General features: G+C 34.2%; 1 protein-coding gene across 3 annotated transcripts in view; it reads right to left on the reverse strand.

Annotated features, from left to right (window-relative positions):
• Window positions 1-7340: 7340 nt before the first annotated feature.
• The window catches only part of LOC124354454, a 116390-nt gene continuing 97460 nt past the window's right edge, over window positions 7341-26270 (reverse strand). For all 3 annotated transcript variants that reach the window (XM_046804909.1, XM_046804910.1, XM_046804911.1), the window contains 4 exons: window positions 23352-23534; window positions 22978-23193; window positions 19255-19578; window positions 7341-9892 (listed from right to left, as the gene is read on the reverse strand). In XM_046804909.1, the coding sequence (XP_046660865.1) occupies window positions 9044-9892; window positions 19255-19578; window positions 22978-23193; window positions 23352-23534 (1572 nt within the window). In that variant the 3' untranslated portion in view covers window positions 7341-9043. The remainder of the gene's footprint in view (window positions 9893-19254; window positions 19579-22977; window positions 23194-23351; window positions 23535-26270) is intronic.

The following is a 26270-nucleotide window of genomic DNA, read 5'->3' on the forward strand; positions in this document are numbered from 1 at the left end:
ATCCTATTGTCAAAATCTGTAAGCAGGGAAATAAGGTATCCATATCTTGAGGCGGCCAGTCATCGTTGAATGAGAGCAGTCTCAACATTCCTAATGTTATTTTATCAAACGTTCCTGATAAAAGACAAGAAATTAGAATTGAAAGCAACATTTTAAGCTCTCTTATGACTTTAAAGGAACTCAGTTATCTAGTCATGATGAAAGTTAATTTTCCCACTCACCTTGTAAAGCCCCAATTCCGCTTTGAAGTCCATGCCAAGGAAACACCATTTCTCTAGAGACAGAAATCTGGGGGAATAAATTTACTTTTTAAAGTGAACATGGAGCTGTAACTGCCAGCCGGAATAAGAGATAAAACCGTGCACTTAGCTGGATTAAAAACAAGACCCTACACTATCGCTGCCAGCTCGATAAGTTTCAGAGTCCTCTAAAGATTTGACTATTTCGCAAACAAAGATTATAATCAATAATTATGAGTGTAAACTATGTAATTGATTTCCTGGTTCTAAATATCAGAAGCCACGTCTCGTGATATGGTCTTAAAACAAAATCCGTAAAAATTCCAAACACTATTAACGACGTTTGCTTTGTCTTACACTACAATTCTTATGATTAACTTGTGACTCTTTAGTTGTCACTTCAAATACAATCCAATTTTACTCATATCGGCTTATTTGATACTCTGAAAATCTATTTGTCACTTTGCTAAAACATTGCAATGCAATGCTCTACTAGGGACATAATATAAAGCTGACACAGCCTAACTTCAGAGAACATAATACTTGGTGGTAAGAAAGTTCAGCAAAAGCCATTAGTGCAAATGGCAGACCAAAGGTGCTCAGTCAAGGTTTTAAAGATTAAAACAAATTAATTATAAAAAAAAACTGATAGGCTTATAACAGATTTCAGAACCATATTCCATTAAGACAGACAGTCAACTAACCTATAGTAACTGTTCCAGTTTATCTACTAATAAAAGGTGATCTTGGATCAGGTGGCTTCAATCTCCCCTAGAGGATTTTTAAAGGAGATCAGCCTCTAATAAAAAGAAAAGAGACAGGTGGAATTGTACTAGAGCTATTAATTTTATATATCATTATTCAGCTCATAAATTTGAAATGGTTCATAAACTTTAAGTTTCTCCCAAGTATTGAGTTCTGTATTTTTTTAGTATATGCAAATTATTTGACTAAGCAACTAAAAGAAAACAGCAAAGCCTATTACTCGAGAGGCTGGACAAATTTCATTGCTGTCTACCTGTCCACACACTATCTCGAAAACAAACTGACCTACAGACTTAGTAAATAATATGAAAAAAATAAAATGGATTACGGAAGGTATAAAAACGTCTGCTAAGAGAAAAAGAGAGTTACATGTCATAGCCAAAATAAACAAAGATCCAAAATTCCAAAACTATGTTAAGAACTACAAAAAGTGTTTTAAAAAAGTAGTAAACAAAGCAAAAATTATAGCAAATGAAAAGTTTATAATCAATGCAAAAAATAAGTCAAAAGCCACTTGGGCCATTGTGAAAAAAGAGCTAGGAGTACAATGTAGCAGGGATGACAAAATCATTTTAAGCATTAATGGCGATGAGATAAGAAACCCCCGTGCACTTGCTGAACAGTTTAATGCCCATTTTGCTAACGTTGTTGATACGCTACATATACCAAAAACAGTACAAACACATAACATTAATGCTAGATCAGTAAACAAACTACCAGAATTAGATTTTCTTCATTTTGTATCAGTTACTGAGGTAGAAAAGATAATTCTTGGTTTAAACAATAGTAAGGCATGTGGCTGGGATGGCATACCCATATCTTTACTGAAACTTTCGTCCAAAATAATAAGCCCAATATTGACCAGGATAATATACCAGTCATTCCTCTTAGGACATTTCCCAGATAAACTAAAGTTGTCTGAAATCATACCTGTATATAAAAAGAAAGACTCCCCTAAGGACATCTCAAACTATCGACCTATCTCTTTATTGAGCAACATTTCAAAAGTCTTTGAAAAGGCAGTACATTCTAGATTAACAAAATTTTTAGAAAGAAACAAATTAATATGTGATGAGCAGTATGGTTTCAGAAAGAACAGAAATACAGAGTTAGCTATGGTTTCGTTTGTAAATAGTGTTTCAACTTCCTTGGATCAGTCAAAGTATACCGCAGGTATATTTTGTGACTTATCAAAAGCCTTTGATTGCGTAAATCATAAATTGCTCCTCTCAAAATTATATCAAATTGGAATTAGGGGTCTAGCTTTGGATTATCTGCAATCATATCTAAATAACAGGAAACAAAGAACCATTATCAATGAGAATTCGCATAGAGTCACATCAGATTGGGAAAATATTTTTTATGGTGTCCCTCAAGGCTCTATTTTAGGGCCTACCCTTTTTCTTATATATATTAATAATTTACCAATCGACATACCAAACAAACAATTTATTTTATTTGCAGATGATACAAATGTTCTTATTACAGAAAAAAACTTTTTCAATATGGAGGAATCTATAACAAGAACTCTTCAGTTGTTAGAAAATTGGTTTAATTCTACTGGACTTCTGTTAAATCAAACTAAAACCAATATAATAAATTTCAGACCTAGTAACAATGGTAATAGCTTCTTAGAAAATTCTGGATTAAATCTAGTGGACTCTCACTAATTTTTAGGTATCAAAATTGACAAAAACTTAAATTGGAAATGCCATGTAAACCACCTTGTAAACAAATTGAGTTCGTTCCGATTTGCAATGAAGATTTTGGTAGAATCCGTATCTATAAACACATGTAAAATTGTATACTTTGCATATATTCAGTCAATTCTTAAGTATGGTATAGTAATATGGGGATCATCTCCTGATTTTGAAAAAGTTTTCATGGCACAAAAAGCAGTGGTAAGAGCAATGATGAGAGCAAACTTCAGAGAAAGCTGCTGTCCTATATTTAAAAAAGCAAAAATACTTACACTGCCATGTTTATACATATTGGACATTTTAAATCTGGTCCACAAACATCCAAATCTTTATAGTTCATACACAAACCAGCATACCTATAACACCAGACATAAGGATCTTTTGTTGTTTCCAATTCATAAAACTACCTTATTAGAGAAAAGTCCTTTATATATGGGTATTCGTGTGTACAATAGTTTGCCAACACCATTAAAACATCTTGAAGAAGCTCAATTTCACTGTTTTACTTTTAAATTTAACATTGTTTATTAAATTATGACAATGCACCTGTTTGTATTACAAATTGTAATAATGTTCAAATGTAATGTGCAATAAAGACTTTGACTTGAAATTTTGCAAGAAGCTTCTTTTCTATATAGGTAACAATTAGTTTGATGATGGTACATGGCATTCCATGGAATTGGCCGAGTGTTAACAAATATTTTTACATTGGTATTATGAGTAACCATATTGGCAATGAGAAAATAGCAGGATAAATACATTTTTAAACAAACTAAGTACAATCAAAAGATTTAACATGTGACATTTTATTCATAGAGTAGAAAGATAAAATGAGTTGAAAGTCAGTAACAATCTTATATTTCAGTGCATTGTGTATTGTAGTAACCTCCCTAGCTCACTGGACTTCTATTATTTGAACACTGCTGTCAAACTAACTAAACTATAAGTACTTTGAAAATCGACTTAGATTCAGGCAAGACTGAAGTAAATGTCCGACTAGTGTTGGCTTGGGAGAGCAGGCAACAAAACAGTTCTGCGGTATCATGAATTTGCCATACCCCACTGAATTTAAGCCTTACAATGTACTCTTACGAAATGTTGTCAAAGAGGTGAGTTTAGGTACCATGACACAAGCTGCTGAATAGGCTGTGGCCTTACAAAAAGTGGAAAGTGAGGAAGACCCACCAACAAATTATAAACCTAACCTTACCATAGCATTGGATGGTATGTGACAAAAAGGCAAAAAAGAGGCCATATCTTGCACAATGGTGTAGTATCTGCTATCTGGAAAGGTAGTAGATGATGAAATACTAAGCAAATCTTGCAGATGCAAAATTAGGCTTCAGAAAAAGCATGAACAAACCTGTGCTGCTAACTACCAAGGTTCTAGTGGTGGCATGGAGGTAGCTGGTGTAAAAAATATTTTTCAGCGTTCTGAAGAGCTCCGTAATGTCAGATATGACAAATATCTTGGTGATGGCGACACAGCTGCCTATACCACCATTGCAAACCTCAAGCCATATGGCCCACAATGTAATATTGAAAAACTTGAATGTGTAAGCCAGGATGTGTAAGGATGAGCACCAGATTGAGGACACTAAAAACAAAATTTGGCAAACTAACACTTTCTGATGCAAAAACAATAGGCGGCCAAGGATGGTTGACAGGGTTGGCAATACAGCAGATAACAACTTATTATGGGCTTGCTATTAGAAGAAATGTTGACAGTCTAAATAAGATGAAACAGGCTGTTTAGGCTGATTTCAACTGATTCTGAACCAGCACACAGGCTGTGCCCCAAAGATCAAGGTACTTGGTGATAGTACATGAAAACCGTTCAAAATAAGGTAAAATACTGTCTCAAAGATCACTTCTAGCTGTTGTTATAGGGCAAATAAAGCCCATTTTTAAGGATTTGTCAAACCCAGAACTGCTAAAAAAGTGTTTACATATGAGTACACAAAACCAAAGTGAATCGCTCAACAACATGATTTGGGCACATATACCCAAGCGCACTTTTGTTATGCTGACAACGTTGGAATTGGGGGTAATATGATGCTGTTGCTGTCTTCAATAAAGGAAATATAGCCAGATGTGAAGTTTTAACTAAGCTGGGGATTACACCTGAGACAAACTGTGTAACAGTGCTTCAAGACGTGGATATTGTACGCATCAAAAAAGCAAAAAAAGCAGTTAATGAAATAGAAAAAAAGGGTTGATAACAGACCATTTAGAAGAGAAAGAGGCTAGAGGATGATTATAAAGCAGAGGAGGACCCTAACAATCCTCGATATGGGGCAGGAATGCACTAATGTGAGTTTGGTTTCTATGGTTACTGCATGTGATGATTAAATTGACTTTTTCCAAAAATTTATTTTTTGTATAATTAGATATATTATTTTTAAAACTATAAATGATAGGCCAGTATATATTTTTTATTTGTAGAGTGCATTTATCTGTACATATTAACATGGGGAAAAAGACAGTTTCAATCATATTTTTTTCCAGATGAAATTGACTTTTTTGTGATTTATAGCAATTTTCTAAAAAATTGCCAAAAATATAAATCAGATACAACATTTAAAAAAATAGTGATTAAATGTGCAGAAATGTGTGTGTTATATTAATTTGCTATATCTTTTAGTTTTTTGTAATGTTCCTTAAAGTTAGACACATTAACATTGATTTAAATGGAGCTCCCAACTCCCCTTTAAAGCAATCAATTTAAAAATCATTTACACCGATCAAATTAATAGTTTGTTATATAAGATATGTAAATTGTCCTTAATTTGAGCAAGACATTTATTCCAGTTAATTATGTAAAGAAAAATGTAATTGTTTAAATATTTAAAGAGAGAGAGAGAGAGAGAGATGTCTTCATGTTTAGTTTGTATATGGAATTTATCTGAAATATAAAAATTTGAAACATAATATTTAAGTACTTATCTTGTCATTAGAAACAATGAAATCTAACTTATTATTAGAAACGATTATTAACATTTGTTCAAGATCAATAATAAATTGTTATGTATAATAGTATACTTCTGATCTTAAAAGATGTTTAAAAACTATTACAATGAGGTCTTATAGGTAATTGAATAAAACACTTTTAGGCAAGAACACAAATTCATTATATGAAATTACTTACATATTACCATACAATGTTATAGTTGTTTGAAATGTCCACCTTGATTTTGTATACACTTCATACAACGACTGAGAACAGAATCACAAATTTTGATGTGACAACGTCTTAAATTAGGTTGCGGCTCGGAGTCACTCATGAAAAAGTGTAACGCCCGGTAACGTTACGATGCCCGTCCAGTGGGTCCGCCGCACGGGATAAAGCAGATAACTGTGGGTCCGCCGCACGGGATAAAGCAGATAACTATGTTTATTCGTGAAAATGTGGAGTGCTTAGATTCGTCATTTACAACAACTACAACAATAAAGGTAAATAATTGTACACTGATATTTCATTATCGTAAACTATGATTGATTGATTAATTGTTAGATTGACACAAAAGTTGAGAAACTGAGTTTATAGGTTATGTCATACTATTGACAAATGTTGATAGTATTAAGTAAATTATTAGTTTAAATCACTCTGCAATCAATCGTAATTCAGTCGATTGAGAAGAAACAGCGCGTATTGCTAGTCAAACATTTAAAATAACAAATTATAACCTCTAACCTGTCATAACAGTGCGACCAAACAAACGAACTAAACCGACCAATCACCACGCGCGGAGTTAGAATTTAACTGTGTTTAGCAAGAATTTCAAATTCCAATTTTAGTAAATGTTTTATTCAACTTTACCATTTACAATAACAAATTTTAATTAATTTCAAATTATGTACAATGTTTTAGTAAACAAAATATATTTCTATAGTTAAAATTTGTGCAATTCTTATTTTCATTCAATTCCTTGTTCCTATTGTGCAATTTAATAATATTCATATCAATAAATATTCTACCGAGAAAAAGACGTTGTCACGTAAAATCTTCGCCCGTAAAACCGACTTTACAGGCAACCATAATTTTTTTTTAGCAATAAAGGTTTATCATTATTAACAAGTTCAAATGTATTTCTAATTAGGTTTCTGAGTTCGTCAAGATATCAGGTCTGGCGAGAGCACAGGCCAATCGGTTGTACCATGGCAACCAATCCATTCATTAAATGTGTTATTTAAAAAATGTCAAACTTTGGTACCGAAATGTCATCTTGTTGCAAGATGAGCGATATGAACATTGAAAACAGGATTGTTTAATGATATACACTTGGATTCTTATTTTATTCCAATTATTTTACTCAATAGTTTTTAGTTTTTCCTCGGGTTTAGTAAGAATAAAATACGTATTCTGTGTCTTTACTTATATAGCATACTGAGCATTTTGTCACCATTTTAAACTGTTTACTATTTCTATGTTAGTTAAAATACCATTTGTACTAAAATCTTGTATAATTTTATGAGTTTGAACTTTTCCGTCAGTTACGTATTTTTGCTATCAAGTAGAGCAGCTTTTGTGAAACACTTTATACAATCAGCTTAGATTTCTTATTTACAGATCACTTTCATATTTTTCAATAGATTTCAATGATTTAGGTATAGTGTGGAGAGAAAGAAGACAATGTAAAGAAATAGATGATTTATTGGTAACATTGACAAGTCACAGATGCATGGTCCCTTGCAAAGGCACAAAACAGGCAAGGCATCACAACACAGCTCGTTATCGTATTAATGGGACAAGTCAAACATAATAACTCCAACATTGTTGTTAACTTAATTAAACGTTCTATAATTTTTTTGAACTAAACCAGTTAAAGCCTGACAACATTTAGATTACTTCAACGTATAAAATACTGTGTAGACAGCCTGATCTTAAGTGACCAAAACTTTAGAATTTTATAAATAATTATAAATATAATAGAGCAGGAACCGTGGTGGCTACACAGAAAGCAATTTATATTCTGTACAAGCTGCCAAGCAAGCATACATGGAGTTTTGGAAAGACTTAAGGTTATAAATTACCACCATTAAATTAAAATATTGTTAATTTAATGCCTGTCCTTGATTTATTTACTCAGTGAAAAGATTTTAACTTGCTCAAACACTTCAACTTTGTACATTTAATTATCAATAATCTTCACAAAAACAGATGTGAATCTATATAGACTTTTTGATGTATAAGACAGGCAGTTGATGATATTAGAAGAAAGGGGTGTAGGTTAGCCCATAGTCTTGTAGTTTTATATTTAAGTAGAAAATTGACTGATAAAAAGGCTGCAACTAAAAATTTGCTGCATATCCTTTTTTAGACTCTTTTAAGCAAATGCCTGTAATAGTTATAAAAAAATCAATAATGCTGTGTTTTATAAATGTATTTGCTTCTTTTCATTTTCTGTATATTATGACAAATAATGTAATACTCTTATTGGCTTGTAACTGTTCATTCATGAAAATCACTTTAAATGCAAAAATAATTTCCAATTAACTGCTAGATCTGTGCAGAAATGTGATTTCACAGACATGTTTTCAATATTAAATGTAAATAGTCTAAGTCACACAGATGTATAAAAATATTTCTATAAACTAGTTTATTGACCAATATCACAAACAACTGACATTTATGCAAGTTGACTAAGAGTTCTAACTTTCAGTAAATAAAGAGAAAAATCCTAAAAAAAAAAACAATGAACTTCATTTCATAACAAACAATATGACCTGTGTCTGAAAGATCTAATTTGTTACACATATACCAACACTAAAATTCTTACATTTATATATAAAAAAACAGTTTACTTAAAAATACTGACTAGTTAGGTTATAAGCGATATTGTTCTTGGTAATATAAGTAATGTTTTCAGTTCAACATAAACTGTGCATTTAATAGACTACTAAAACCAGCCTTGTTACAATAAATTACCTTTGAAAAAAGGTAACTTGTTTTTTTCATATTTTTAATTTTCTGAACAAAAAAACATACAAGTAAGATACTATTTGAAATAGTATTGACGCATTAAACAATCACATTATTTCAGATTGTTGAACTTTTACTATTAAAATAATTGTTTTGTTATTTTGAAATGTCTAATTTAATAAATGTTTTAATTTGTTTCTACATTCTTTTAAAATTATTGTTTAAGCTTTTTAAGTATGTTTTTAATACTATTAAATGATATAAGTAATAAATATGATACTTAAATGTGTAACATGTTCTTGGTACGCTTATAGATGAAATTAAAGAATCAGTATAAATTAGAATAAGGCTGAACCTCATTTCTAATTAGAATGTGAGAATGAAAGTCTCCCAGGTACACGAGGAATGTAGGTCAATTACTTGCAGTAACATACACCACGTAGTATTGTAGAATTAGCACGCAATTCCGCTGGTAGACAGTCCGCTTGTGATCCGTAACGATTGATCCGCAAAAGTTCCCCCACAACTCTCCTCTCCTCTCGCCCATCTGTAACTTTCACATCAACACTCGCTTCAAACACACCATCACCAGGCCTCGTACGGAACATAACTTGTACTCTGTATTCACTAGTGTGTTTTCTGTGTTGTGTCATCACTGCCGACTCGACTGCAGTCAATTCTTGTGTTGCACATTGTGTCAGTCCATGTAATAAATCCTCATTGAAGTGCTTCACAACAGTTTGTGCCGCTGATATACTCCTGGCATCGTCCAATGAAAGCTTCTCCTGGTCAGTCTGGCAGACGCAGAACCAGTCCGGAATTCCTGCTTCGGAACAGGTTCTGTCGAGTGGAACTGGTTGGAAAAAGGACATTTCGGGACTCTTCGCACTGAAATGTTTTGCCCATCTAATATCTAAACCGGTCTCTTTGAGTTTTTCAAATTCAAAAACACTTTGGACATCTATAGATCCTGGCTTCTGCAACGTCGATAAAACGTCTAAAAATGTTCCATGTATGTCATAACTTGACAACAATCTTTTACTGTTCTTCTGCAATGCCTCCCTCCAACCTGGATAGATCTTATCAGTCCATTTAGGCATGACTACAGATACCATCGGCATTCGATCTTCAATCCGACCAACATCAGTGAGACGAATCGGGTCGATGCGGTTTCCATGGTCACCCAAGATCAGAACCACTGTACGATTGAACAAGCCTTCTGTGACACTCGCATTGAGGAAATCTCTGAGATCTTGATCTATTGCCTGCAACAAACATTAGGTAAAGAATTTTAGTGTCTTAATGACATGAAACCTTAGAACCATCACGAATTGTTTGGGGGAAAATTGTGCACGTTCACTGAAACTCAGTGGTAACTATGAGGTATTATTGTGTGAAACTAACATGTGTCTGATACTCAATACAATTCCTGCAGCTGTCTGCTGTGAAAGATAGTTTGCTTTAAAGTCATTTTGAAATCATATCTTACTCTCTCACTCAAGTACTCACTGACTCACTCTCTCTAAATAGCTCTGATACCATTCAGGAACTAGAAAACAGTCTCATTGCAAATAACTTTTTAGAAAACTTGAACAGTCGGGAGGATAAATTAGAAATGGCAGCAAAAATTGGATCAGCATTAGTAGAAGAAAATGAACTCTTAAAAGACGAAACACTCAAGCTAAAGACCAAACTGAGCATTATGGAAGAAAAACTTGAAGAAATGGGAAATGAAGAAAAGAAACATCTACATAAAATTGAAAATCTACAACTGAATGCAGATGTTGAAGCTCAGCTCACTAAAGAGAAGAAACTTTGCCAAGAAGCGCAATTTATCCATGAGGAACATGATTTACAACTCAGTCAACTCATTGATAGCTATGTAAAACGAATAGCAGAGCTTGAAAAAACTGTTTTAACTCTGCAAAAGAAAATTAAAAATCAAGAAACCAAGACTTTTCATGATTCCGAGACACAAACTTCCCCTCCAGCCGAAATAATCAAAGATAGTCCTCCCTCATCCCTCCTATTTGAAATGTCCGGTATCAAAACAAAACTTGATCAGATGAAGATAGCTGTTAATACCATAGCTATAAATACTTTAACTTCAGGAGACAGACAAACCTGTAATGAAAAACTGAATAACACCTTGACAGAGGTAGACCTGACTTCAAGAACCAATCAAACCTGCCAACAAAAACTGGAGAACTCTTTAACAGACATAAGAACACACTTGACTTCAGGAACCAGCCAAACCTGTAATGAAAAACTGTACGCCTTGACAGAATGTAGCCCACACCACCAGACTTCAGGAACCAGCCAAACCTGTACGCCTTGACAGAATGTCAGAGGAAAATAAATAAATTGAGACTGAGAGAAAACAACAGGACACTGGAATCAAAACTTGTGGCAGATGCAGAAACACAAACCAGAGAAACAACTATTTAAGAACATCTTGCACCTCTGTCTCTGGAAGTGATGCAGCTGAGGTCCGGCCAGGGCAGGATGGAGCAATTGATGGAGAGTTTGAGCATTAAGCTTGAGCTACTTGCTAGGACTACTCCACCGGCATCCCTCAACATATGCACTTCTGTGGAACAGACACACCTTAAACATAATGCCATAACCAAGATGAAAAATCCTGAAGAAGTGGAAGAGAACCACTACAGTGTCTCCCTTCAGATGGCAAAAGCTAATGCCCTCCTTAAAAAGACCACCATAACGAAACCATCTCTGGAGTCTATATTGACGAGTCAGGAAGGAAAAACAACAGGAAATGCAAATGCCTTGAAAGTGCAAAGAGGACCACCTGTTACAGCTAAGAAATTGGGTACTGATGAATCTCTAGAGAAATTCTTTATAGACAACATAGAAAGTTCCATGAAAATAAACATGAACTATTTATCACCCCCCCCCCCCCCAATGAAAGAGGTCAAATTAAAGAAACAGTCTCTGTAAGGAATATATCCATCCTCCCATCAAAATGTGGATGGCCTTATTACATTTTTTTAAATGAAAGACTAACCAAGTTTATATATATAAGTTGTTAAATGTAAGATTTTGTTTAGTTTTAAGATTTGTTCTCAGTTATTTCTAATTTCATAGGTTAATTTTAAGTTTAATTCAGATTTTCATGTTACATAATATAGGCCTAAGACCACTATTAGTTAAGACACAACATAATATCATCATTTCATGCAAACACATTCCAAAACAATATTAATTATAAGAAAACATGTACCTAAATAAGAAGATTCAAAAATAATTATAATATTAACTAGTCTATCCAATTTCAACATGGCCTAACCATAATTGAATTTTAACCCTAGACCTGACACAATGACAAATAGATTCGATTTATTTAGTTTCTTATAATATTATGTAATATAGCTCTGAACATCACCAAAATATGTTAAAAAATCACTTATTAGATATTAAATACCATTATCCTGTAGTTAATTATAAACAAACATAATTTAGAGCCTAGTTTAACAATATTTGTCAATACCAGAATAATAGTACATTTAATAGCGAAAAGGACCCAGTATATAGATAATTACCACCCAGGATCATAAAAATCATCTACAAAAGGATTTTTGAATATAATTTCTTTCAATGCTCGGGATAACCTAAAAGGGAGCAATCGACAGTGGAGGTTTGGTGTAATAATAGCAGCCATCTTGGACAGTGACCACTGACCTATCTCAAGTAACATCCTACCGACAAAATCGATGTTCTTTCAAATCAAACACTTGCCCATGCATTAAAATAAGACTTCTTATATAATATATTTAATAATCTCTAGATTTAAGAACCAAACAAATTATACTTTCCTATAGTAGATTTTTGTAAGGAATACGAATTTAATAATGCCCACACCCACAATATAATAATTTAGAACCTTAGCATAAGTATATTTAAGCACTTGTACAACAGGAGAAGCCATTAACTATTACCAAACAATGCTTATATATTAAAAAAAAAAAAAAACTTGTCCGAATACCTAAAGATCGTTTCTTTTAATATAATCCGATATATTTCTAAATTATTATTTTTAATTATAAGAGCAATAAAGGAACATTTAAATCAAATTCTAAAACCTCAAACCCAAAACCCTTCTTCCTCACTCTGACCAATAAGAAAAATTCCTCAGTTCGCCATTGTTAACTGACCACTCTGATTGGCCAGCAGTGATCTAAACAGCTTCACACAGACCCAAGCCATCTTGTTAGCATCTTTAACCAGTCTCCTCGAGGTCTTGAGACAAGACAGACCTCCGTTTACTGACTACTACATTTTTTTTAAATTTATCATAAAAACCTTCAATTTAACCAGTAAAATATCAAATTACACAGTACACTCACCTGAGCTTTGAGAATATTCCTTTTATACTTGACAAAGGGAATTAGTTGAGTGAGAACATTGAACTTATCATAATTGACACCAAGCAGTGTATTATACTTGGTATTTTTTTCACTCTCATATTCGTCGCTTCATCTGCCAGAACTGACATCCAGCATCAAGAGAAGTATTTCAAATAGAACTTCAAGAACTTCAGCACATAGAACATCCAGATCTTCACTCTCATCATTTCACCAAACTACCCACCAGGATGGAGCCCGTCTTCTAGACATTCGTCAAGGATACCCTTCATCACAACCCAGCTATCCAATCGCTCAATAAAGGAGAAAACTGGTCAGAGATTTAATTTAGGCTATATTCCAATATAAACCTTTCTTTCAAAGATCATTGTCCAAACCCAATTAAATGAACTTAAAATTGTACTAAATTTCCTTTAAAGCTCATAAAATACTTTAATATCAATTTTCTGTCATAATATTTTTTTTACTTACAATTAATATCAATTTCTTTATTTCAATATTTTAATCTTCCAAACAATAACTGTCATGATAAATAATTTAATATATGGCTGTCTTTGCTTTTAAATTGTCTTTGTCAGGTGAAAGAACCTACCCCTAGATAAGAGCAGAACAATTGTATTTAATAGAGCATTCATTATATTTTTTAAAAGAACCCTGAGAATTGTTAATAAAAGAATTGTAAAAGAAATTAATAATTATAGTTCATTAAAAGTTTGTAATACAGATTGTAAACAAGAATTTATTTATTTTCTCAACCACCTTTTCTCTTTATTTATCTTAAGATATAATAATAAATTGACACCACAACGTGAGAGAGTATTTTAATAATAGCCTGGGAAGTAAGATAAACAGAGTATCTCACCTACTAGATGAAATACATCCACATATCCTCATCCTGTCTGATCATGGCCTTCAAACTGAACAATTGGAAAATACAGGAATCCCTGGATACTCTCTTGCAGCCCACTTTAGCAGAATCGAACATAGGAAGGGAGGTGTGGCAATATTTGTTGATAATACGATGACTGACACAACAAATTCCTGTGACATCTCACAATGTTGTAAAGAGCTTACTTTGAGGCAGCTGTAATAAGAACTACCCTAGGTAAACAACATCTCAACATCATTGGTGTCTACAGATCACCCAGCGAAAACTCGGAAACAGGACTGGAAACACTCATTGATACTGGATGAGGTGGAAGCAGAGAAGTACCCTACAGTCATACTGGGAGACATAAATGTAAACAGCATGATACAGGACCGAGATACTAGAATGCTAAGTGAGATGCTAAACTCTCATAATATCACGAGAATGAACCTCCCCCAACTAGAATTACTCCTACTAGTCAAACATCGATAGACTGTGTATGCTCGAATCTCTCTGCAACTGACATGACTACAACAATCGTCATGACAGGCATCTCAGACCATACTGCACAAATGAGCACAATTAACATCAAAATACCCAAGCCTACTATCCTCAGCAAAATGACCAGAATCATGAATGAAAAAACTTAAATACACTGAAGGCATTGCTACATAATGAAAATTGGGAAAATATCTATGGAGCTCAAACAACCAACGAAGCATACACCTTTCTAATTAATACCATCAATACATCAATGGACTATGCCTGCCCAAAAAAAATCTGAATTCGGAAAGGGAAAAAAGACTGTATCTTTGCGGATGAGGAAGCTTCCAGACTTAAAAAAGATTACCTAAACTGTCTTACAAACTATGAAACTACAGGGCAGCACCACTATGAAACTACAGGGCAGCACCACTATAAAACTGAAGCACATCAAATTAAAAAAGAATATGACCTCAGACTCAGATTTCTTAAACAGCAAGCGTCCACAAACTATATTGAACAATCAGGCAATAAGTCAAAGGCTATCTGGCAAGTAAGAAACGGACAACGTAAAATACAAGCACCTACAAGCAAACAATTTCAACTTAGCATTAATGGCAAAACGACAGAAAATATTAGAGAAATATCTGACCATCTAAATCTGTTTTTTACTAACATTGCACCAGACAATTAGAAACAACCCTACCTGTGACAGGGAAATTCTTACAATAGCAGAAACCAATCATGATTTTCTACATTTACCTCTCATAAATGAGAAAGAAATCAGTGATATTATAAACACATTAAAACCTAACACATCCTCTGGTATTGATGATATACCAGCGAAACTGTTAAACACTCCAGTACTGAATTAATACCACCCCTGACACATGTTGTAAATATGTCCCTGACACAAGGACTTTTCCCCTCAGCACTTAAGCAAGCTAAGGTCTACCCTAAGCTAAAGAAAGGAAGTGCACTTGAAGCCAGTAACTACAGGCCTATCTCCTTGCTCCCAACATTCTCCAAGGTAATGGAGAAAGTGGTTCTCAGAAGACTCATGAATCACTGTGAGACTAACCACCTCTTGACAGGTAAACAGCATGGATTTCTTAAAGGCCGCTCTACAACATCAGCCATCATTGCTCTAGCTGAATTCATTGTTGAAAACTTAGAATCAGGAAAGTTGGTTACAGGCATTATGTTGGACTTTAGTAAGGCTTTTGACTGCCTGGGCCACAGTCTGATCCTTGGCAAGCTTGGAAGTTTGGGTGTCGGGGGTACTGCTATGAAGTGGTTCAGAAGTTATCTGGAGAGCCGCAGTCAGGTGGTAGAGCTGACAGAAATAAATAGAGGGCTCTCACAGGCTATAAGATCAAACCCTCTTCCCATAAAAAGGGGTGTGCCGCAGGGCTCGGTACTGGGGCCAGTGTTGTTCATACTGCTTACAAACGATATGCCGCGGTGGTACTTGGGAGAACACTGTGAAGCTGTAATGTATGCGGATGACACGACGCTGTTACTTGCTGAACACTCACCAGATGAACTCGCTCTGTACAGTTGTATATTGCTCTGGAAATGGCTTACCAATACTGCCATGAGAACGATCTTGCTGTGAATGTTTCCAAAACCAAGCAGCTGGGTTTCGAGAGAAGAGGGGTCTTGGTTCAAACTGTGCCTGGTATGTCTTTGGAAGAATACTCTGCATTTCTTGGAGTAATTATAGACAACCAAATCACTTGGTCTCGGCATGTAGATGCCTTAACAGCTAAACTCAGCTCCTGTATATATGTTCTAAAACGCATCAGACAATCAGGTAGTCTAGAGACTGCTATGATCGCCTATTATGCGCTCTTTCAGTCACACCTGAAATATGGGCTGGCTGTTTGGGGAGCATCAACAGCAACAAACACAAAACGTATCTTAGTATTGCAGAAAAGAGCAGTGAGAATACTGGCCGGTATAAATTCTACAGGCTCATGCAAAGAAGTTTTTGCGACATTAAAAATAATGACTGTCATCTCCCTTTATATAAAAGAAGTAGTGTTGTATGTTGATGCAGGAACCCTCCCACAAGGCTCAAATATCCACAGCTACAACACCAGATATGCCACACACTACACAATGCCTCGCCATCACCTCACACTGTACGAGAAGACACCAGCGTATATAGGAAGAAAACTCCACAACCTCCTGCCAAATGAGCTCAGGACCCTAACAGGAACAAGACTGAAGACTGCTCTGACAGCATGGGTGATCGACAAACCTTTTTATACGCTGGAAGAGTTCCTGCAATGGAAGAACTGAAAACTGTCCATTCTCTTCTTCTTTTCATTTTTAAAATGTTTGACGCCATTGTATTTCTTGACGAAACTGCAAATAAAGAAAATGTCTATGTCTATGTCTCAGGCAACATTTATAAATAGGGCATCTTTTTTACGAAACTTGTATTTTATAACATTAGTAATTTATGTGATATTTTAAACTTAAATATCTATATATTAGTGACACAGCAACAGCAAAGATAGCTTACTACGCCCTCTATGAATCTAACCTCCGGTATGGGATTGCGGCATGGGGGACACAACAACAAGCAACTTGCAGCGGCTCCTTGTCCACCAAAAAAGAGCAATCAGGGTTCTAAAGGGTCTCCAGCCTAAAGAATCCTGTCGTCAAGTCTTTGCAGAGTTAAAAATACTCACTGTAGTGAATCTTTACATCCTGGAAGCAGTCTATTTTCTCCACCTCAAGTAACCCGAAGCAGCAAGAACCGGTGCCCAAATTCACAGCTACAACACCAGACATGCCTCCAGCTACCAGCTCCCTGTACACAGATTGACAGCCACAGAAAGGAAACCGACCTATGCTGGAGCCAAGTTATGGAATGCCCTTTCAGAGGACCAGCAGGCTGCAGTTTGGACAACTCCTGAAGTGCTGGCTACAAGAACATCCTTTCTACCAACTTGATGAATTTGATCAATGGACTGACAATGCCTAACCACTGAATTTTAACATGTATTTCTATGACCCTTGTTCTTATCTCTATGATAATGTACAAAAGAATGTCAATAAACAATAAATAAAATAAACAACTTATATTAACTTAAATTGATTAGTTACTAAACATATTTTTCTAATTTCACTTTTTCATAAAATTATTTATGTCTACTCAGAATGGTTTTCAAGTCTGACATATTACAAAAAAAAGCTTTTACGGTATATATAATAATTTTTAACATTTTATTTCAAAAATGAGTTTTTTGCTAACTATTGTAATGAAAATGATATAAAACATCGTTAAATGGTGTTAAATTTGTTGGTTACCAGGCAAAACTAATTCTAAAAATATTTTAGTCCACATCAAGATTTATATCGTTGATGTTGAGCTTTTCATTCTTTTTTCTAAGGGATTTGTTTAAAAGTATTATTACTTTATTTAGTTGTGAATAAACTTGCAAGCAACTTCAGAGCTTGTGATTGAGACTGTGTTAATTGATTGAATATTAAACATTATATTAAGTGCTAGTTACATTTTTGTATTGCGTAGGGATAGGTTTCAAATGGCCACACTAGTGGACAGTGAACCTTGTTCTGGCAGACCATAAACAAGATAGAACAATGAAGTACGGTGACTGATTTAGTATGTATTTAAGTGATCATAGAGTAAATTTGCATAGATTAGTTAAACAAGTAAGAAAGGAAAGTAAGCACGTGGTAGAGATTCAGTTCCTTAGATTTTGATAAAAGATTCGGTATATTCAAAACTTCTTGATGAAACAAAACTTTCCAGTGTAATGTCCGAAATAGTATTATATGACTTATAGAAATTCTTTCTCTTAACAATGCCATATCAATTTTTAACATTAAGTTCAGAAATAATGTAATGCAAAATGTGAGTCCACTGCAAGACCAGACCATCCTACACCTAGGCTTTCTAGACTCTATTCCAAAACTAACAAGGTTTTGAAGAAAATTGTTAGTTCAAACTTGTTGGTGAATTTACAAGATATTCCCAGCTGAGGGTTATAACATGCATGTCTTTGATCAGCAATGGGAGCCTTAGTTTATGGTCACATGATGTCATGAATAGATGTTCCTACTTGTAAATGTTCAGTTATATAATCAAAATATAATCAGTCATGATAGATAGTATAAAAATGATTCTGTCTACATTCTTTTAAATGCCATAATAAAAAGTTCACAGGTTTTTAATATAATCTACACTGATATACTGAATTCAACTACCACCCTCAGGCTGTTTTACTGTCATTTGGATTTCTAACTCCTCATGCAATCAGTGACGCCCTTTAAATAGAAGTTTCCAATGACTGATTTTTTTCTGATAGTTTCCATCTAAGGCTAAAGATATGGAAAGGTGGAGAAAAATAGTTAAGAAAACCACTTTTTCCACATAACAAACCAACCGGTTTTCTATTGGATATTTAAAAAAATGGCAATAATAATACTTTTGATTTAAATTCTAATTTGATAATCCAAAACTTCGTAATGACATGGTTAACTGTACTAGGAAAAAATTAAGATATGTTTTGATTTCAATGTTGGCACATCTGTGTTAGCAACATTAACAAATGCCGCTCAATATACTTTTCAAAACAAACTGAATTTTTGTTATATGATCCCAAAATTGATTTTATACATATATGATCAATAGCAACTATGAAATATATTTACATAAGTAATATTGTTTTAAACACAGGCTTATTGGTATGGAATGAGGGGGCTCTGCAAATTTGTAGTTGATATTGCAGTAACATTGCTTATAATTCATAGAAATATAGTACAGTTTTCAGAAACACAGAAACATGATGAAAATTTATGATTCTGTGGCAAATAACAATAAAGAATTAATTATTACTATTATAACTTTGCTCACCCCAACGGTATTCACATAATCGTGGCTAGCTTCGTTGAACAGAGAGAAAAGGAAGGCGGGAGAATTTCGATAAACCCGCAGGAATGAGAGGAGATAGTGGAAGTAGATGACATGCTTCGGTCTGGCGCCGAGGCAGAAGGTAGAGGACATACGATATAACAATGATTTCTCCACAGCCAGCCAGAACGTGCGCATATAATGTACAGTCGGCTGGTGCTGCAGACCAGTGGAGAGATAGTCAAACATGTTGAACTGAGGCAGATCCTCTGAATACATTGTGGCAGCACCTTCATCAGCAAACTGCTTCCAGACAAATGGCCAGTTCTGGAAATATATTTCATTGTTATTGACCTAATCTAGGATTACATTAAATTATATAATTTTTCATTGTACCCTAACATGCAAGGATGTTGCAAGGTTGCTCATCTTATGTTAACCCATTATAAAATATCAAAATGGAAATTAATTGTTATAGATGATAATTTTTAAGGTTGCTTCAGACACTAGTGCTAAAATATTTATTAAAATAATGTTAGTTTATATTCAGTATATGCAATGTCTGAACATATTTATTTAAGGAATTAAAATAGGCTACATGTCATTCAAACAAACATGAAGATATTATATGAGATTTTACTGGTTGCATATTCTATTGTTTTTGTTTTAGTCTACTAATTAGTTTCTTTGGTCACTTGTTATGCATGTAGATAAAATTGAAACTTTCTTGTTGAAATGGTGATGTTGTTTAAATAATTAAAAAAAAAGATAAATACTGAACAATCAATTAATAGAATAATAGAATAATGTTTATTGTCATTTTACAAAATGCATTGACAAAGTCATAAATACACCTAAGTGGCATAGTCAAAAGAGATATTACTCTAATATATAAAAATACTGTACATATATTTTAGATTTGATGTTAAATAAAACATAATTCCAGTATACAGATGAAAGCTTTAACCCACTATACAAAAAACCACAAGAGAGTGCAGTTGAGGGAGGAGCCTATTTTGCCCGTAACCTTGGAGCGGCCAACGAGAACTGAGCGACGTTGCCAAACTTGTTCCCCGCTGTAACCACAAGCCGCGCGAGTCCAGTGTTCTTAAAATACTTAACTGTTACGCTCGAAAGAAATGTTAGAGCTGTCTTGAATTAATTAACTACGTATTACAAAATGTGATTTTACGGTCATTTAAAAAAAAGTACATCTCTGTAGCTTATTTCCATGTTGAGTTAAATGGATTGAAATAAATTATTGTATTATATTACTCATATACGAAGATCGCAGGATTAAAATCTTTAGCCGAAATATAAATTAAAAAGAAAACATAAAAATACCGCAAAAACGTTAATTTCCCGTATTTAAAAGTTAGATAATGCTATTATCACTGATATATAATAAGGCATTACATGTTTGCATAGTATAATCATGTTATGTTAAATGGATTTTCAATTTGGTAAGAAAGTTATCAAATACATCTGAAATATATGTTCTTTTCCATAAATATACTTGTTCAGTACATAACGGTGGGAATGGTTGCCGCAACGGTTTTGTTACGCACTTCGGTCTCATAAATTTATAACCATTTGAAAGCATTTTTCCTACCTGGCTATTAATAGTCTTGAATCTGTGTTATGTAAAATTGTTTTCACACGTGGGTGATTTAAATATTTAAACTGGCCATAGTTGAAAAATCATACAGCACAAGTATTTTTATAATATGAATGCACTTTCTTATAAAATTCTAAAGTAACGGTTTTCTATAACATCCAATTGAATTTGAACACAGTACATAATAGATGATGTCAGACGAGTGAAAATGTGGAGGAAACGGGTGAAATACCTGTAAACAAAAGCTGTACCAGCCAGCAGTGGTGGTAATACCAGACGGATGAGTCATACTGTTTCCAAGAAACAGCCCCTTCCTCCTTCCGGTCTCTGACCGTCAGTCAGTGCCTATTGTCGCTTAATCAGTGGCGGTTGAAAATACTGCATTCTCTTCAATTCCAATACGCGTATATTATTTTGTGCTGAATTTTACTGTTGATGAACGTTTTCGTGTTTTTAAGTGTTGTTTATTGGTAGCTATTATAAGTGTACTGATTATTTTCTGTGTAGTGTCATTAAATTGTAATATACTTGTTATTGTAATTCCTTATTTGGACAAAATGGAGTGTGATGATGTTTGTTCAATAAACTATACAAGTAATTTAAATATAATATAGCAAACTGCCAACGCAATATTGTTTTTCAATTATACTGATAAGTTTTAAATGTTCAGTATCAGTGTTAGTTGTGACAGCGCAGCGGTTTATCAGCCACAATGCGCCAGCCGTGCCGGGCGGCAGCGGCAGTTGTGTGGCAACGTCGCGAAGGCCAGTCCATTCTATTGGTCGCCGCCAACTGCACTCTCTGGTGGTTCCTTGTATAGATTAACAAATTGGAATATACAATTGGACAATCTAGAAATATATATCATTAATACTAAAAAACTCTGAAAGTTCATAAAATGGGTTCTGTATTAACCAGTTATATAGCTTAGTTTTAAAAATATTTACAGAATACTTATTAACTAGACCTATTAATTTGTTGTAAATCTTTTGGGAAATTAAAATATGACTTTGTTGGGTTTTGCTTAGCTTACAATGTTGCATTACAATATTATTTTTATTTCTGGTATTATGGCTATGTAGATCTCTGCTAAAAGTTTGAGAATGAATATATTTCATATGTATAATACTGAGTCAAATATATATAGGTCAATAACAGTTTGCAATTCTAGTTTTATGAAAAGTGGTTTGCAATGGTCCAGTGGTTGTGCTTGTGCTATTACCCTAACTGCCTTTTTTTGTAAGATAAGAATTTCATTGATTTTAGTGCTATTACCCCACATTACTAAACCGTACCTTATTATAGATTGAAAAAATGCATAGTAAGCACATTTTACAAAGCTTTCAGGCACATATTTCATTATTCGTCTTAGTAAAAAAATTACACAGGATAATCTCTTGGAAATATATTCAACATGAGGATTCCATGTTAAATTTTTATCAATAAAAATACCTAGAAATTTTACACAAGAAGAGAAATCATTTAGTATATCATATTGAGGAGTTCGTCTTAAGGCGAATAAAATATTTTGGGTTTTTAATTCATTTAATAAAAAGCCATTTGACCTGAACCACAATAAAGCTTCTTCGACTGTGTTAATCCAGGTTAATATCACAACATTTTAACCATACTGCTCACCAAGATTGACAATGGTGAAGGAAATTACTGCACAACTTGACTACTCTTAGTATTTTCTTTTTGTATGCAAAACTTAGACTTCAAAAATACCATAGATACTCTGATTGTAATATAGTGACAGCATGGTAATTACTGAGTGATGAGAAAGACTAAAGTGCCGGTGGCCTTAATTTTGCAACTGCACCAACACCTCAGCAGCAGTAAACATATGTCCTGCCCCCTCCTTGGTCTTGTACAAAACACCACTTGGAACCAAATATTGTAATATGACGGTAATTTTACCATGTAATTCTTTTACAAATTAATAGGTTCCAATAATACCGATAGAACATAGTTATTATGATTGGAAGAGGGTTAATCTTAAACTCAAAAGTAAGGTTTTAACGAAAGGTTGTCACACAAAAACATTATTTAGGATGGGCTCCATAATCAAGGCATCAATCTAAATTGACTTGAGGTCAGAAACTCACCTCGTAGTGATAGTAGGCTCCCCAGGCACTCGCTCTACCTGTCAACATCGGCACTAAATTGGGGAATGTGTTCTCTCCCACCTTGTTGAACCCCAGCAGTACAACGCCTTCCATCACATCGGTGATGTATCGGTATGAGAGTGGCAACTGGCGCATAAAGTTCAGCCGGGACATAGAGTCTAGTCCTATCACTGCCACGCTGAGCTCCACATCGTTCTGTAACAGATGCGTAAATGTTTGGTTAACTGATGAAAAACAAACACAAGATAATTTGTCCTTATGGCAATATAGAATCTTTAAATCTAGTTCATTATAATTATCATTAAAAATAAATAAGAGAACTTACATTAGTAATTCATCAGTTTAAGAATTACCTTGAACTTTCTAACAGATTGATTGCGCTGAACACTGGCATGGAAATTCTGGTAGATGCTGATTCCAGCAAAGTTATAACACTCGACAAACACAAAGTCTGATTGTAGCTGGTCACAACCTTTCATCAGGGTGGGATTGCTGTAGATGACATCAAAGTCACTCTTAGGAGCCCGGAAGATCTCCTGCGATAGCAGATAACAAAATATTATTGGTTAATTCTCAGTGAAACATCAATATTTGAGAATTACAGAAAATGTATCGTGAAGGAAACAGGAATTTTCCGGACATTTGCCATCGGTCAGTGATACAATACAATCACCGGAAAAATCCTATTTCCTTCACAATCCTTCCATCGTCAAAAACAGACTGCAAACAAAGAAAAGTATTGTATTTTTAAAGTTTCCAGCACCACCAGAAGGAGAGACCATACTCTTAAGTAGTCTGGTTTCAGACACGATTTGAACCTGTACTCTCTCACTCAAGACGTAAAATACTATGCCTCAACCCATTGGAATAACAAGCACTGGTTACATACCACTCAACCAGAACCAAATGCTGAGTCACAAGCTCGTTGTCGTCTGCATTAGACATTTAACTGTTCACTAGTGAGCCGTGCTTCCCTAGATATTATTGGGGTGCTGCCAAGTTTTTTATGCAACACCTAACCAAATTATTTCATTTTCATGAGTCAAGCTAGCCCGATATTTGTTGATTTGTAATGTCTGCTTCACTTATGATTAGCTGTACACTGTATTGTCTGACAGTTTGTTTTCATTATGTATAATGACGCGTTGTGAAAACTTGTGCGTTTCTGACAACTGTAACAAGTATAACATTTCAAAGAGTGATTGTGAAGAACATGTGAAAATTGTCAAGGCATTTTATACTTTGGTAAATTACTTATTCTAAAGTTAAAATGTTTAGATATGTAGTTACCATTTTTCTCTGTATAAAAAACATGATTAACTATTAAAAAAACCAAATACTACTTAAATATTGTTTACTTAAATTTAATTTAGATTTATATTGTTTTGTTAAGAATTTGTTATACATAAAAAATGTTTTCTAAATTAAAATTTTATATATTAACCTAAAGGAAAATTAATTTGACATAATATTTCAAAATTCATTGCTCTACCTTAAACAAAAAAATGTTATTACTGTACAACAAACTCTTTGATTGCACTAAAATTAATTGCTGCCACCAGACCTACAGAGGCTTAAATAACTACTACCTCAATGGGTTAACCATGTAGATACTAGTCCCTCCATTTTAACTTTTTTCCCATCTTCTCTGTTCCACACTCTCTGCTTCTTTCATATTCCTCAATTTATAAAAACAAAAAAAAGCAGAGAAAACAAAAACAAAAATTTTGTTAATTGTTATATCAACTTATACACCAGTACAAACTCCCAGTACAACTAGTTAGTGGGATAAATATACATAAAATAAATCTTGTTGGATGTAATAGAAATAGTGTTATTCTAGCAAGTTTGGAAACAACTGGCTACAAATTCAATTTTTGTAGAAAAAACGATTTAATCTGCATTGACATTTATTATTGGCCACTGGTCAGTTATCTATGGTTGGTTGTAGCGAGCAGTTATATTGTGTGTGACTTATGTTCTTCAGTCAAGTAATCAATAATGAATAAGTATTAGGTTTACTAAGTGTATGTTTTACAGATATTATGTATGGAGTTGACACTCAATATGTTTGTTGTGATGTCTTACTTCTATTTACACACAATGGTTTCGCATGTTTTGCTCACTTCAGCATAGTGTGTAGTTATGAGTTAGTTGAGTTATCCACCTGATGAAGAAATATGATTGCAGATCTCCAAACAGTAACACTATTTTTTGTTTCATATTATAATATTCATATTTATGATTCAAATGTCTGAAAATATCTTGCTACCTTTAACCTTATATTATACAAAGAAAATAAAGTTCCACATTATTAATATCATTTAAGTTTTCCAGTTTTCAAATGTAGCAAAATTGCCAACACAATAAAAATCTTGATATATTTTGGCCTTGTTGTAGAGATCCATCACAGACAAAAGATGTTAAAAGTAGAACAGGAAATGGCTTTCCACAGCAAGTTCTAAAATTCTGAAGTTTGTTTTAACCTCTGACTCATCGAGCAGGTTCAACCATGGGTCGAAAGGCGGCATGACGAGGTTTACCTCACGCAGTTCCTGACAGGTCACGGCTATTTCAAGTCGTACCTGAACCGGATGGGCAAGACCGGTTCATCGGATTGCATCTATTGCCCGGGCGTTCCCGATGACGTGGAAAACACCTTCTTCCGCTGTCCGAGTTGGGAAAGACCCCGCCAGGAGGCCACAAGAAAACTCTGTGTTTTTTCGGTGGACACAGTCTGCGAAATGATTATGGAGGATGAGGGGAACTGGGATTGTTTGTCACAGTTCGTCTAGGGCATCCTGCTGGAAAAAAAAAACTCGATCTGGACCGCGAAGTAGCCCAGATCTCTTGACCGAGCGGCTGGATAAGGAGCGAGCCCCACGGGCTTAAGCCAGATTTAGGCCTAGCCTGACGTAACGTGATAAACAATTCCAGGTTACAATCCTAAAGAGTAGAGGAGGTTTTTTAGTGGGTAAACCCATTTTTAGGGGAGTCCCACACTACAGGCTGGCCAATTGCATGCGTAATTGCATTTTCCCTGCCTCTCCCTCAAAAAAAAGTGTTTCGTTTCATAGTTTATTTTGATTTGTTTCTTGATCAAGAAAATATATATCACAGATCAGAGAAGCCTACTCTGTCAAAAGAGAACTTAGATGGATTTTATATCAGTCTTTAAATTTGTAGTAAAAGTATTTTTTAAATATTTTAGAACATTTAGAGATGGAGATGGTTCTTTAGTTAAAAGAACAGTCCAGTAAAAATTCATCTAG

Source organism: Homalodisca vitripennis, chromosome 2 (assembly GCF_021130785.1).
Source record: "Homalodisca vitripennis isolate AUS2020 chromosome 2, UT_GWSS_2.1, whole genome shotgun sequence".
NCBI lineage: Eukaryota > Metazoa > Arthropoda > Insecta > Hemiptera > Cicadellidae > Homalodisca > Homalodisca vitripennis.